Below are 12624 nucleotides of genomic sequence, written 5' to 3' on the forward strand. Positions count from 1 at the left end.
AGGGGGCACTCAGGCTCCTGAAGCTGGGAGGATACCCAACCCCCTGAAAGTAATCAGGGTGGAGGGAACCCACACAGGTCAAATATCTGAGGCTCTATTTGAAATGAGTCAGTCCTCTAGACTTACTGCCTGATGGGGTTCTGGGCTTCCCAGTGATCATGTCTCCCATTTGTCTCTCAGTGAAGGATACCTTGTCAGCCCACCAGGCCCTGTGCCAGCCAGGCAGGGCAGACTCCTACAGATTTATCTCAGGAACTGAGTAATGCAAATGATAACATAGAAGAATGAACTCCTCAATCCAGCTCAAGAAGTAAGGAAGGAACATAACAGAGGAGGTGATATTTCTAGGACTCCCAAGGAAGATATGTTTAATAGTAAATAGGACAGGCATGAGTTGGGCATTGCTAATGGAGTGGCCAGTAAATATAAATACAAGGATTTGTGGATAGAATAATGCAGACTGGTGAGCTGAATGTAGATTGCAAGGATAGGATTGTGATTGGGTCGGGTGGGGGGGTGGTAGCCAGAAGAAAGGCTCATTATGTAGGTAGAAACCAGACAGCCCTAACCTATAGTTGTCTCTTTAGTGTTTTGACTACTTTCCTGGGTTGAATGAGGAAGCACTGAACAATTTTCAGGGGGAAAATGACAATCACATTTGCATTTTTGAAAGGAGGTTCTGAGAGCAGTATGAAGGCTAGATTAGGGGATGATGAAACTTGCTTCCATGAGACTTGTGAGGACACTGAGCCTCTGGCCTCCTGTGTGCTAGTCAACTGAGAGAATTCTAATGTAGCTTCTGTTAGAGACTTTTCCTTTTTTTTCTAGGGGTGTTTTTAATATAAGTATACAATTATTCTATTAACCTCATTCCATGATGATTTCCTAGAGCTGATTAATGTTATCACTATTTCCCTTGATGCTTTACAATGTTTAGCAGAGCACCTTGCCTCTGGTAAGCATAACATAAATGCTAATACCTAAACCACAAATTACTTAAACAAGAGCTTAGCTGATGAAAATCAGAAACTCAGCCTGGGATGGGTTTGCTATTTCTTTGGTGGAAACAGAACACAATGCTCTTCTAGAGGCACAGTGATGGGAGCACAGAAGAACGTGCTAAAGTCTGCAAAGGGGTGTTTGAGGCTTCACTAAAAAGAATATTTCCACTGGATCTACAAGAAAAATCCAAAAGAAACAAGTTGTACAAAGGAATTGTTAATAGGAAAAATGCAATTAATGACCAGAGCATGAAAAAGCACACCTGGTTCAGTTGGCGCAAAGAAAGAATAGTGGGAAATCAGGCTAAGTTTGTGTGGTTGTGGATGTGAAGAGCCTCATAAGCCATGCTGCATTTAGCTTCTTTTTTTGATAGTATTTTTGATATTAAGTCATTATATTTACCACTACTTTGTATCTTTACTCAGCATAGTGTGGAGAAATAGAGGAAATCAGCTCAGGCTAAAACGTTAGAGAAAGGGATTTGTATTAAAGTTGCTTTGTTGGGAGCTGCAGACAATAATGTACATAATGGGTTTCAGGACATGGTAATGGTTAGAATTCTGCCTAAAATCTCTCTCCAACCAGTTTCTTGGACTAAAATTTTAGCATCATAGATTTCTTTTCGTAGATAAATAGGCATCCTCATTAACATGCAAACAGAGCTACAGAATTATATACCATGAAGTCATCTACACTGTCCCTCGCTACACACCTAGCAAATGAATCTTTTGAATTTGTGCTCTGTGAATATGTGAATAACTCTGGTGACAAGGAATTTATTCACCTCATGGATTTTATCCCATTTTTTTGAAAAATGTAATTGGTAGAAACTTTTCCTTCTTTGCAATTGAATGGTATTTAATTTCTCTTCCAAAGAAACTTAGTAGTGGTTTTCAATTCTTATGCCAAATCTTTTTTTTTTTAAGATTTTACTTATTTATTTATTCATGAGAGAGAGAGAGAGAGAGAGGCAGAGACACAGGCAGAGGGAGAAGCAGGCAGGGAGCCCGACGTGGGACTTGATCCTTGGAATCCAGGATCATGTCCTGGGCCGAAGGCAGGTGCCCGATGTGGGACTTGATCCTTGGAATCCAGGATCACGCCCTGGGCCAAAGGCAGGTGCTAAACCGCTGAGCCACCCAGATCCCCCTCTTATGCCAAATCTAATCAACTGGTATGACTGACCTGGGGCAGGTACCCAGCAGAAATCTAAAGTTGCCTCCAGACTCATCAGGAAGAATGATAGTTCAATGGCTATGTCTGTTAGGTATTCTGGAAGGGAGAGTGGCAACGTACAGGATTTATTTAATTTTTTAAGATTTTATTTATTTATTTGAGAGAGAGAGAACGCACACATGAGTGGAGAGGGAAGGGATAAAGAGAGAGGGAGAAGCAGACTCCTTGCTGAGCAGGGAGCCCAACGTGGAACTGGATCCCAAGACCCCGGGATTCTGACCTGAGCCGAAGGCAGACACTTATGTGACTAAGCCACCTAGGTGCCCCAATGTAGAGGATTTATATTTTCATTCCAAACTGAGATTTGAAGCCAATAGATTTAAACAGTTCTACTACCTGTGTGTAAAGTGGGTCTCAAACACCTAGTATATAGAAGAATCTGAATAAATGTCTTATCAATGGATTCAAGACATTGTTTCTAACCACTCCCCCCTGCCCAAGTCATTCTTCCTTGGATATTCTGGATGTATACCATAAACCTTGATGTCGTATTTCTCTTTCCACTGCATTATTGGTTTATTGGATTTCAGTACAGTGTTCTTCATTCATTTCCATTAAATTTCACCTGATTAGATTTAATTTGCTGCAACATATAAAATTTACTTGTAAAATATCTTAAGGATATGGGGGTTCATAAACTTAATACAAGTTAGTGGATTGATGCCAAAACAAATCCTAAAGTGGTATTAAAATGTGTTGAGGGAAGAGCACCTGGGTGGTGTAGTCAGTTAAGCAACCGACTTTTGGTTTCAGCTCAAGTCGTGATTTCAAGGGTCCTGGAATTGAACCCTGTGTCAGACTCTTTGCTCAATGTGGAGTCTGCTTGGGATTCTCTTTCCCCTCTCCCTCTTCCCACTCCCTAACCCTATACACTCTCTCTCTAAAATAAATCTTAAAAACAAAACAAACAAACAAACAAAAAAAACAAGTATTGAGGAATACAGAATCCCCAAGGCGTTATTTAGCTTATTCCAGTAGGGAAATCATTGTCTCCTACAGCCAATTTGAAATTCTACTTATCTTTTAAGAATTCACCTAAATGCCAATTCTTAATGAAAATTTCCCTAATTAAAAAAATTTCCCTAATTACCCCATTATCCCACTTTTAACGATATATATATATATATATATATATATATATCGCTATGTATTGTTATATAATATATATATATATTACATATATATATATAATTTTTGGCCTTTTCAGGTGTTACTTTATTTTTTTTCTATCTTTTATTAACTTGTAAACTCAAACAATCCAGTCCCAGGTACTTTGGCATCTATCTTAGATCAGTTTCTTTAGAGAAAGAGGCTGAGATGAAGGTTCTTATGTAAGCAATATGTTGAAGAAGTACTCTTAGATGAATAATAGTGAAGCTAGATTTAAAAAGTGGGTTTTGGGACGCCTGGGTGGCTCAGTGGTTGAGCGTCTGCCTTTGGCTCAGTCAAGATCCCGGTCCCAGAATCGAGTTCCACATCGGGCTCCCTGCGAGGAGCCTGCTTCTCCCTCTGCCTATGTCTTTGCCTCTCTCTGTGTCTCTCATGAATAAATAAATCATATCTTTAAAAAAAAGTGGGTTTAACTGTAGTCTTACCTCAGCCTGATCCCAGACAGATCCCAAAGGCAGGAAAAGCAACAGAGAAGAGCCCATCTTGAGATAAGGTGCCTTTTGTAGCCCTATATCAGTTAGTGACCGGTTGCAGGCTTCCTCCAGGGGTAAGTCCTAACACCACAAGCACATCTCCTCAGTTGAAGGCAGCTCTCAGAAGAAGGCTGCAAGCTGTGGGCTTTTAAAAGCCAATCCTCGCCGCAGCTGGGCGATGGGTGCCCAGAGGAGGCAAAGGGGATCTGGGCTACCACCAACCAGTTCCTTGCTACAGTTTCTCTTCATTTCCAAGCATGGCATCTTACACATATTGGGACATAATAAATGTCTACTTATCTGCACTGTTTAAAGCGTTCAACCAAAAGAACAACTTTTCTATTCAACAAAACTTTTCTTATTGGCTATTGCTAACTTTGCTCTTATATTTATGCAGCCAATGATGGCACCAACTGGATCTGTCACTTGGTATTACAGTAAGAAGGCATTAAAAAATCATTAGGATGCTGTAAAACTATTCCTTAAAATATTCAGTGAAAGTAATTCTATAGAATTTTTAGCCTATGGTTACCTCTTTGGGTTTTATTCAATATAGATAAGTAAAATTTGCACTCATCAGCTGTAGGAAGAGTTAAAAGAAGAAAATGTGGATATGAAAAGGGAGCCACTCATGTGAACCTCTTTAATTATTTGAGAAACTTCTGAGATCCTACTGCTAAAGCTTCAGGTAATTATAATTGTTTGAAAAAGTTTTAATCTTACAGAAAAGTTGCAGGTAGAATTTGAAGAGTTTTTTTTTTCTTTTTTGAGCCATTTGAAAGTAGGCTGCCAACATAACGTCTTATCACCCAGAAAATTTTAATTTGTATTTACCAGAAAAAAGGATAATCTGTATAATCACAATACAACAATCAAAACCAGGATATTAACATTGATACATTTCTATGACCAAATCCTCAGATCCCATTTAAGTTCCAATAATTGTCCTGATGACATCTTTAATAACAATAAGAATTCAGGTCAGAATCATACATTGTCTTCAGTTGTCACGTCTCTTTAGTCTTCTTCAGTCCAGAACAGTTCTTTAGTCTTTCCTTGATAATTTTGACTATTACAGAAAATTATGCTTTGAATTTCCCTCACTTTGGGCTTGCTTGATATTTATTCATGAACAGATTTGGGTGGTGCATCTTTGTAAGACTATCACATAGCACATGAGTGATGCTACACTCGTCCCATTGCATCCTATTAAGTGAGCAAGATTTTGATTTGTTGAATTACTGATGATAATTTCGATTATTCTGCAAGGTTTTTCCACTGTAAAGTTACTTTTTCCCCTTTTATAATTCATAGGCATTTTATAAAAGATGCTTATTACTTTGAAATGATTTCTTAACTATTAACATTTATCTTTGAGATGACTTGAGATGATTCCTTATTTAACTATCAGCATATTTACTCAACAAAATAATGATTTCCTATATTATTCAATGGGATTATATGATCTGTTGCATAACAGATTATGATGTTACTATTATTGTTTATTGTAATGCTCAATTTTCCCAAATAGAGCCAGTGGGTATCCCTTCAAGCTGAATTCTGTGTCTTTTTGACATGCCTTTGTTATTCCTTGAGCACTTCCTTGCTTTCTGGCAAACTAAAGTGATCTAAAATTATTTTATTTTATACTTTTTTTTTGTTTTTGTCTCAGCCCAGCCCTAAAATCAGCCACTTCTCTAAAAAGCCTACGTTTCTTTTTGTAAATAATGGGATTTAAAGGCCAAGATTGAGTGATGTCACCAATGTGGCAACATAGGTTGCTCTTGACTTTGCTCCCCCTCATAAGAAGGACAACTAAGACACCACTAAGAATCCTAGAACACCAGGGTTAGTGCTAAAGTACCACCACCAATATACATGCACCCCACCCCGGCACCACAGAGACTAAGATCACATTAGAAGGGTAAGAGCAGCAGCTACTTAGGGACTGAATTGCTCCTTCCCCAGACCAGTGCAGCACTATGCAGAAGGTGTTTCCTGAGTTTCTGGTTCCTCTGGTAGGAAAAAAGAATCTAGGGAGATGAGTAGCCATAGCCCCCATCCTCACCCCCAAGCATTGTGAGTTGTTTTGCAAGAGTCCCTAGTCTAACTTCACACTACAGGGATTACAGGGGAATCTGTGGGGCCAAGAGAGAATAGGATGACATATTCAAATATTGAAAGAGAATAACTGTCAACCAAGAATTCTAAACTTAATGAAGCTGTCCTTCAGAAACAGAAGAGAGATAAAGACTTTCCCAACCAGAAAAAGCTAAGGGAGTTTCTTACCACTGGACCTGCCTTAGAAGACATGCTGAAGAGAGCTCTTTGAGTGGAAAGAAAAGAATGCAATTTAACATCACAAAAACATAAAAAGGTAGTGTAAATCTCACTGGTAATGGGAAATATATAGCCATAGTTAGATTCTGCAATATGGTAATAGTGGTGCAAAATTGACCTAAGACTCTAGTTTAGAAGTTAAAAAAAAGAAAAAGAACCATAGTACTAAAAATAACCATAACAATAACAATCTGTTATACGATGTAAGAAAAACATGTAAGTTATAAAAGAAATAACCTAAAAGGGGGGGCGGGAGGATAAGTAAATGTGCAAAATTTATGAATTCTATTGAAGTTAAGTTTTATCACTTTAAAATAGGGCATTATCAGTTTACAATATTTTATGTAAACCTCATGATAACCACAAAGGAAAATCTTAATCACCCTGACACACAAAAACCACAATAAATAAGTCAAAGCACACTAATACCAAAAGACATCAAAATACAAAAAAAAGATGGCAGGACATGAAACAAGGAATAATGGATCTACAAACCAGCCAGAAAACTATAAAATGGCAACAGTAAGTCCTTAACTATTAATAATTACTTTAAACATAAACTGATTAATTTCTTCAATTAAAAGACATAGAGTGGCCGAATAGATTTTAAAAAACCAGTATCAAACCATATGCTGACTACAAGAGACTCACATTAGCCTTAAAGACACACACAGAATATTGAGATGGATATTAGCTTGAAGCATGTGTAATTGTGATTTTTGTTGGCCAAACAGAGTCATATATCAGGATTTTCATATGGTATAAGCTAATAAATGAGTGAATACACACATTTAATGTTGTAACTATATGGCAAATATAAATGTTAACTGTGATGATAGTAATGATGATGAGAATGATGGTATCTCTTTGTATGCCTGACCTACATATCTAGGAACAGAACTCCTGGGTTACAGGATCTGTATAAATCCAACTTTTATTTCCAACATATTCACTAGAATTTTCCTAACCAAGACATGCTTTAGCTTATCATAAATTTCAGTCTTCCTTAATATATTTCAATAAAGTTTTAAAATAAGTTTGTAATAAAAAAAAGACACACATAGACTAAGAGTGAAAGAAGGGGTGGACAAAAACATTTCAAGCAAATAGTAACAACAACAACAACAACAACAATTCAGGGGTAGCTATACTTATGTCAGACAAAATAGACTTTAAACTAAAAATAGTAAAAAGAGACAAAGAAGGTAATTATATAATGATCAAGGAGTCAATATATCAAAAAGATATAACAATTATAAACATTTATGCATCTAACACTGGAGCACTTAAATATATGAAGCAAAAACTAATAGAAGTAAAAGTTCTACTCTCAATAATGGATAGATCACCCAGACAGAGAATCAATAAAGAAATGCAGATTTGAATAACACTATTGAACAATTGGACCTAACAGACATATACGGGATATTCTATTCAACAATAGCAGAATTTACATTCTTCTCAAGCGCACATGGAACATTTTGTAGGGTAGACTATATGTTAGGCCATAAAACAAGTCTTTGTAAATTCAAGAAGATTGAAATCATATCAGGTATCTTCTCTGACTACAATGGCATGAAACTAGAAATTAACAAGAAGAAAACTGGAAATTCATGAACACATGGAAATTAAACAAGACTTAGTGAAAATGGATCAAAGATGTAATTAAAAGGGGAAATAATAGAAAAATAAAGATTGAAACAGATAAAAATGGAAACAACATACTGGAATTTGTGGGATACAGCAAAGGCAGTTTTAAAAGAGTTTATAGCAATAAAGAAGTATAATAAATAACAAAAATCTTAAATATCCTAATTCTACTCCTTAAGGAACTAGGAAAAGAACAGCAAAGTTAGAAGAAAGGAAATAATAAAGACTAGAGCAGACATAAATGAAATACAGAGCAGAAAACAATTGAAAAGATTAACCAAATTAGGAGTTAGTTCTTTGAAAAGATTAACCAAATTGACAAACTCTTAACTAGACTAACCAAGGAAAAAAGGGAAAAGGCCCAAATCAACCAAATTATAACTGAAAAAGGAGACATTACAAATGATAACACGGAAATTCAAATGATCATAAGAGGCTATTATGAACAACTATATGCCAACAAACTGGACATCTGAGAAAAAGTGGACAAACTTAAAAACATACAACTTACCAAGTCTGAATCAGAAAGAGATAAAAAATTTAAATAGATCAATTACTAGTAAGGGGATTGAATCAGTGATCCAAAATCTCCCAAGGAAGAAAAACCCAAAACCAGATGACATCACTGGTGAATTTTACCAAACATCAAAGAAGGATTAATACCAATTCTTCTCAAACTCTTCCAAAAAATCAAAGAGTCAGAAACACTCCCAAACTCATTTTCTGAGGCCAGCACTATCTTGACACAGAACCAGAAAAGAACACCTAGTAGAAAAGAAAACTACAAAAAAATATATATATATAATAATAATAATAAAAGAAAAGAAAACTACAGGCTAATAAGCTGATGAATGTAAATGCAAAAATTCTCAATAAAATACTAGCAAAACTGAACTTAGCATCACATACAAAAGATCATTCACCATGATCAATTGGGATTTATCCCTGGGATGCAAGGATGGTTGAACATAACATATGCAAGTCAATCAATGTGATATATCACATTAATAGAATGAAAGAAAAAAATCATACGATCATCTTGACAACTGGAAAAAGCACTTGATAAACTGAACATTCATTCATGATAAAAACTCTTAACAGATTAGGCATAGAAGGAATATATCAACATAATAAAGGCCGGATATGACAAACTCAACAGCCAACATACTGAATGGTAAAAAGGTTGAATGCTTTTCCTCTACCATCAGGAACAAGACAAGTGTGTCTACTCTCACCACTTCTATTCAACATATTACTAGAAGTTTTAGCTAGAGCAATCAGGCAAGAAAAAGAAATAGAAGTTATCAGAATTAGAAAAGAAAAAGTAAAATTGTCTCTCTTTGCAGATGACATGATTTTATGTATAGAAAATCCTAAAGATACAACCAAAAAAAGAAAAGCTGCAATCAATGAATTCTATTGCAGTATATAAAATAAAGTTTCAGAATACAAAATTAACATACAAAAATTAGTAGCATTTCTACACAGTAAACAAACTTTCTGAAATTCAGAAATACATTTACAATAGTATCAGAAATAATAAAATACTTAGAAATAAATTAAGGAGGCAAAAAATCTCTACTCTGAAAACTGTAAGACACTGATGAAAAAAATTGAAGATATAAATAAGTAGAAAGGTATCTCGTGTTCATATTGTTAAAATGTTGATACTACCAAAATCTACATCTATAGATTCAATGCAATCCATATTAAGAATTCAGTGGCATTTTTACAGAAGTAGAAAACACACTCCTAAAATTTATATGGAGCCACAAAAGACCCCAAATAGCCAAAGAAATCCAGAGATCAAGGCAGGAGGCATCACACTTCCTGATTTCAAGCTATCCCATTGAGCTATAGTCATCAATACAGTAGGATACTAGCATAAAAATTGACAAATAGACCAATGGAACAGAATTAAGAGCCTAAGCATATACTATCAACTAATATTTGACAAGGCTGAGAACACTCAATGGAGAAAAGACAGTCTCTTCAATAAATGGTGCTAAGTTAATTGGATATTCATTCTTCTTTCTTTTTTTTTTTTCATTCTTCTTTCTTTGAATTACTTTTCTTTAACCTCTCCATTCAGTTGTCTTTTTTCTCTCACTTTTTATTCACATTTATATCTATGAGGAAAAGCAAAAGCAATAATAAAGAAGGGGACAATTGAAAGTTCATTCTTTCTTTGGTTGATTTATGCATAGAACAAATTAGTGCCCACTACAGATCATCAGGCATGCTGTAAGATCTGGGGATGTAGTGGCAGAAAAGTGAGAAAAGATCTGCCCTCAAGGACCTTACATTCCAGTGGAGGTGACCAACAATAAATAGATGAATAAGTTTCCTTACTATGTTATTTTCTCCTTACTTTTACACCAACCCTGAACCTTAGCAGTTCAATAGTACCTGAAACCAGAGTCATACAATACAGACTGTCCCTAAAACACGTCTTGTAGATACAGCCCTTGCCACTCTTCTGGATTTTTTTGCTGAGGTCACTTGTTCTCTGGTGGACAAACAGTCTAAGATAATCTCAAAGTAAAATATTAAACTACAAGAGGTTACACTTTCTTTCTACTTGCTGAGTAAATATATACCATTTGTTCAGCAAATTATACATACTTTCTCCTTTATGAAAAATAATCATGATTTTAAATAATCTTTCATATTACCATTTAGGATTAACAAATTTTCTGTTTGAAAACTATGAATCTGAGAATCCTTCATAGCTACAGGGCAATACTTCATTAAAAATAAACAAAAACTCAGTTATCTCATGCTCATTGCATATTGATGTATTTATTTCATATATGCATACATGTGTATATAAATAAAAAATAGTGTTGTCTTATGGTATGAATAAATCCAGTCAGTGAATAACATTTACACACAATGCAAAGTCTTACTTATTGAGACTGAACTGTCAAATATTCTAAAAAGAAAACAATTTCTTAAAAAAGAGGACATATAAGATAGTTGGTGAGGAATGTCTAAAAGTACAGTCTATGTCCTTACATTTGCATCAGGAAATACATACTGACAGAAAATGTAGCTGAGTATATTTTTACATAATCACATCATCTGTCAATCTAACAAATTTATAATGGTATTATTTCTCTGCAGCTAAATAACTGCAACTTTGAGTATTAGCCAGTCTCTTGTGATCAGTACTAATATCTGTACTATGCTTTTAAATCCAGTTGTAATGGAATTTCAAACTGCTTCAGCATCAGAAATTGCTGCCCTTTCCACCATACAAACTATGCTGCGGGTTTGCTTAGAAACTCTTTGTTGAAGAATCGTCTTGCTTCAACATTACTAAGAGAAACAGAGCAGCGAGATGGATTCTGTCTTCTGTATTCAATGCTTTCAACTATGGCATTCTTTATCACCTGCAAATAGAGGGGGAAAGATGTGTAATTAGTATTGCTCTAAACTCATGTAAACATTTGTTTGGTCAAAAAAAATCTAATTGATCTTTTTATTATAGTTTTCTTTTTGAAGTAGAGAAATCTCTGAGTCATGCATGTGTATATTTAAATCTAACATCCCACCGTTATATTCTTGTTAAGCTCATTCCCAGATAATCTTCCTTCCCCAACTAGAGAAAGAACTACTCCAGGAGTGTTCCAGATTTTGTGCTGGTAAAATTGGGAATAAAGTATTTGTAACCTGGTAAATTGATCTTTATTCTATTTTCAATGGGGAATTGATAAGAGGGTAGAAACAAGTAACTACTAAATGTAAAATTTATGTTCTTTACTGTTAGCGGACAAGCATAAATGAGAGACCATAAGGAAGTAAAAGACTTTCTTTAAGCCTAATGAGAAAAGAAGGCATTGCTGAAGAATTGCCCTGCTTTCTCAGCTAAATAAATACAGTTATAAAACGTGGCTGTCCTCTCTCAAGGAAATATCATACTCTGTGATTTTATTGATGATGACTATTTTTTATTCGGGATAATTTTCATATATACTCAAATTAATGGTGACTACAACCTCTAAGAATTGCTATTCCAATTATACTCTCTTCTGGTCTGAAGTTAACCTAGTTAAGAACTTCTGGAAAGAAGATAAGATTTGGAATTTAGTTGAAACAGTTGTTGCAGAGCAATGGGAATGGGCTTTGGAAGAGAGGCCTGTATATTAATCTCGGTTCTGCCGCTTATTTGGAACCCTGCCAAAATCAGGAAGACTCCATTCCCTATGACAGGACTATAGGATTTCATCTTAACCAATGAGATAGAAGTTTGAAGGCAAAGAAAAATATCACAGGGATTATTTTACAATTCCCTTTATTCTCTACTTCAAAGATTGTTAAACAACATTTAGGTATTATCTGCCTGTGTTTCAGCTCCTGCCATACTTGGCAAGCCTGAGCAGCTTAGGATGTAGGGCCCCCTCCCACCCAGAACTAGAGTGGCCCACTTGGCACAGGGGTTTTTCCCATGTCCACATCCAGCGTCACTGAACAAGCCAAGTTCAATGCCTAGAGGAGAGAGATACATGACCTGGGTGGTGCTAATACATGACAAATATTCTGTGACTTTATGCTGGTCTCGATGGGTAGGCCTAATTCTCTAATGGTAACTTTAAACAGTTGTACAGATACAAACAGTTGTATTCTGGAAACAGGGCTTTATCATAGAAATGTGACACTTTTATTTGCTTTATGATTTTTAAATTATATATAGAGAATATATATATTAAAGCATAATATATATGTATATGTAGTTATCTTATGGACTCAA

General features: G+C 35.4%; 1 protein-coding gene across 9 annotated transcripts in view; it reads right to left on the minus strand.

The window, feature by feature from the left end:
• Nucleotides 1-10643: 10643 nt before the first annotated feature.
• Nucleotides 10644-12624, minus strand: part of PLA2G4A (phospholipase A2 group IVA) — a 150685-nt gene continuing 148704 nt past the window's right edge. For all 9 annotated transcript variants that reach the window (XR_012033085.1, XM_072830847.1, XM_072830845.1 and 6 more), the window contains one exon: nt 10644-11266. Coding sequence is in view for 8 of the 9 variants with exons in the window: in XM_072830847.1 (XP_072686948.1) it covers nt 11135-11266 (132 nt within the window). In the remaining variant the exon portion in view is untranslated. The remainder of the gene's footprint in view (nt 11267-12624) is intronic.

The sequence above is a fragment of the Canis lupus genome, chromosome 6, assembly GCF_048164855.1.
Source record: "Canis lupus baileyi chromosome 6, mCanLup2.hap1, whole genome shotgun sequence".
Classification (NCBI taxonomy): Eukaryota; Metazoa; Chordata; class Mammalia; order Carnivora; family Canidae; genus Canis; species Canis lupus.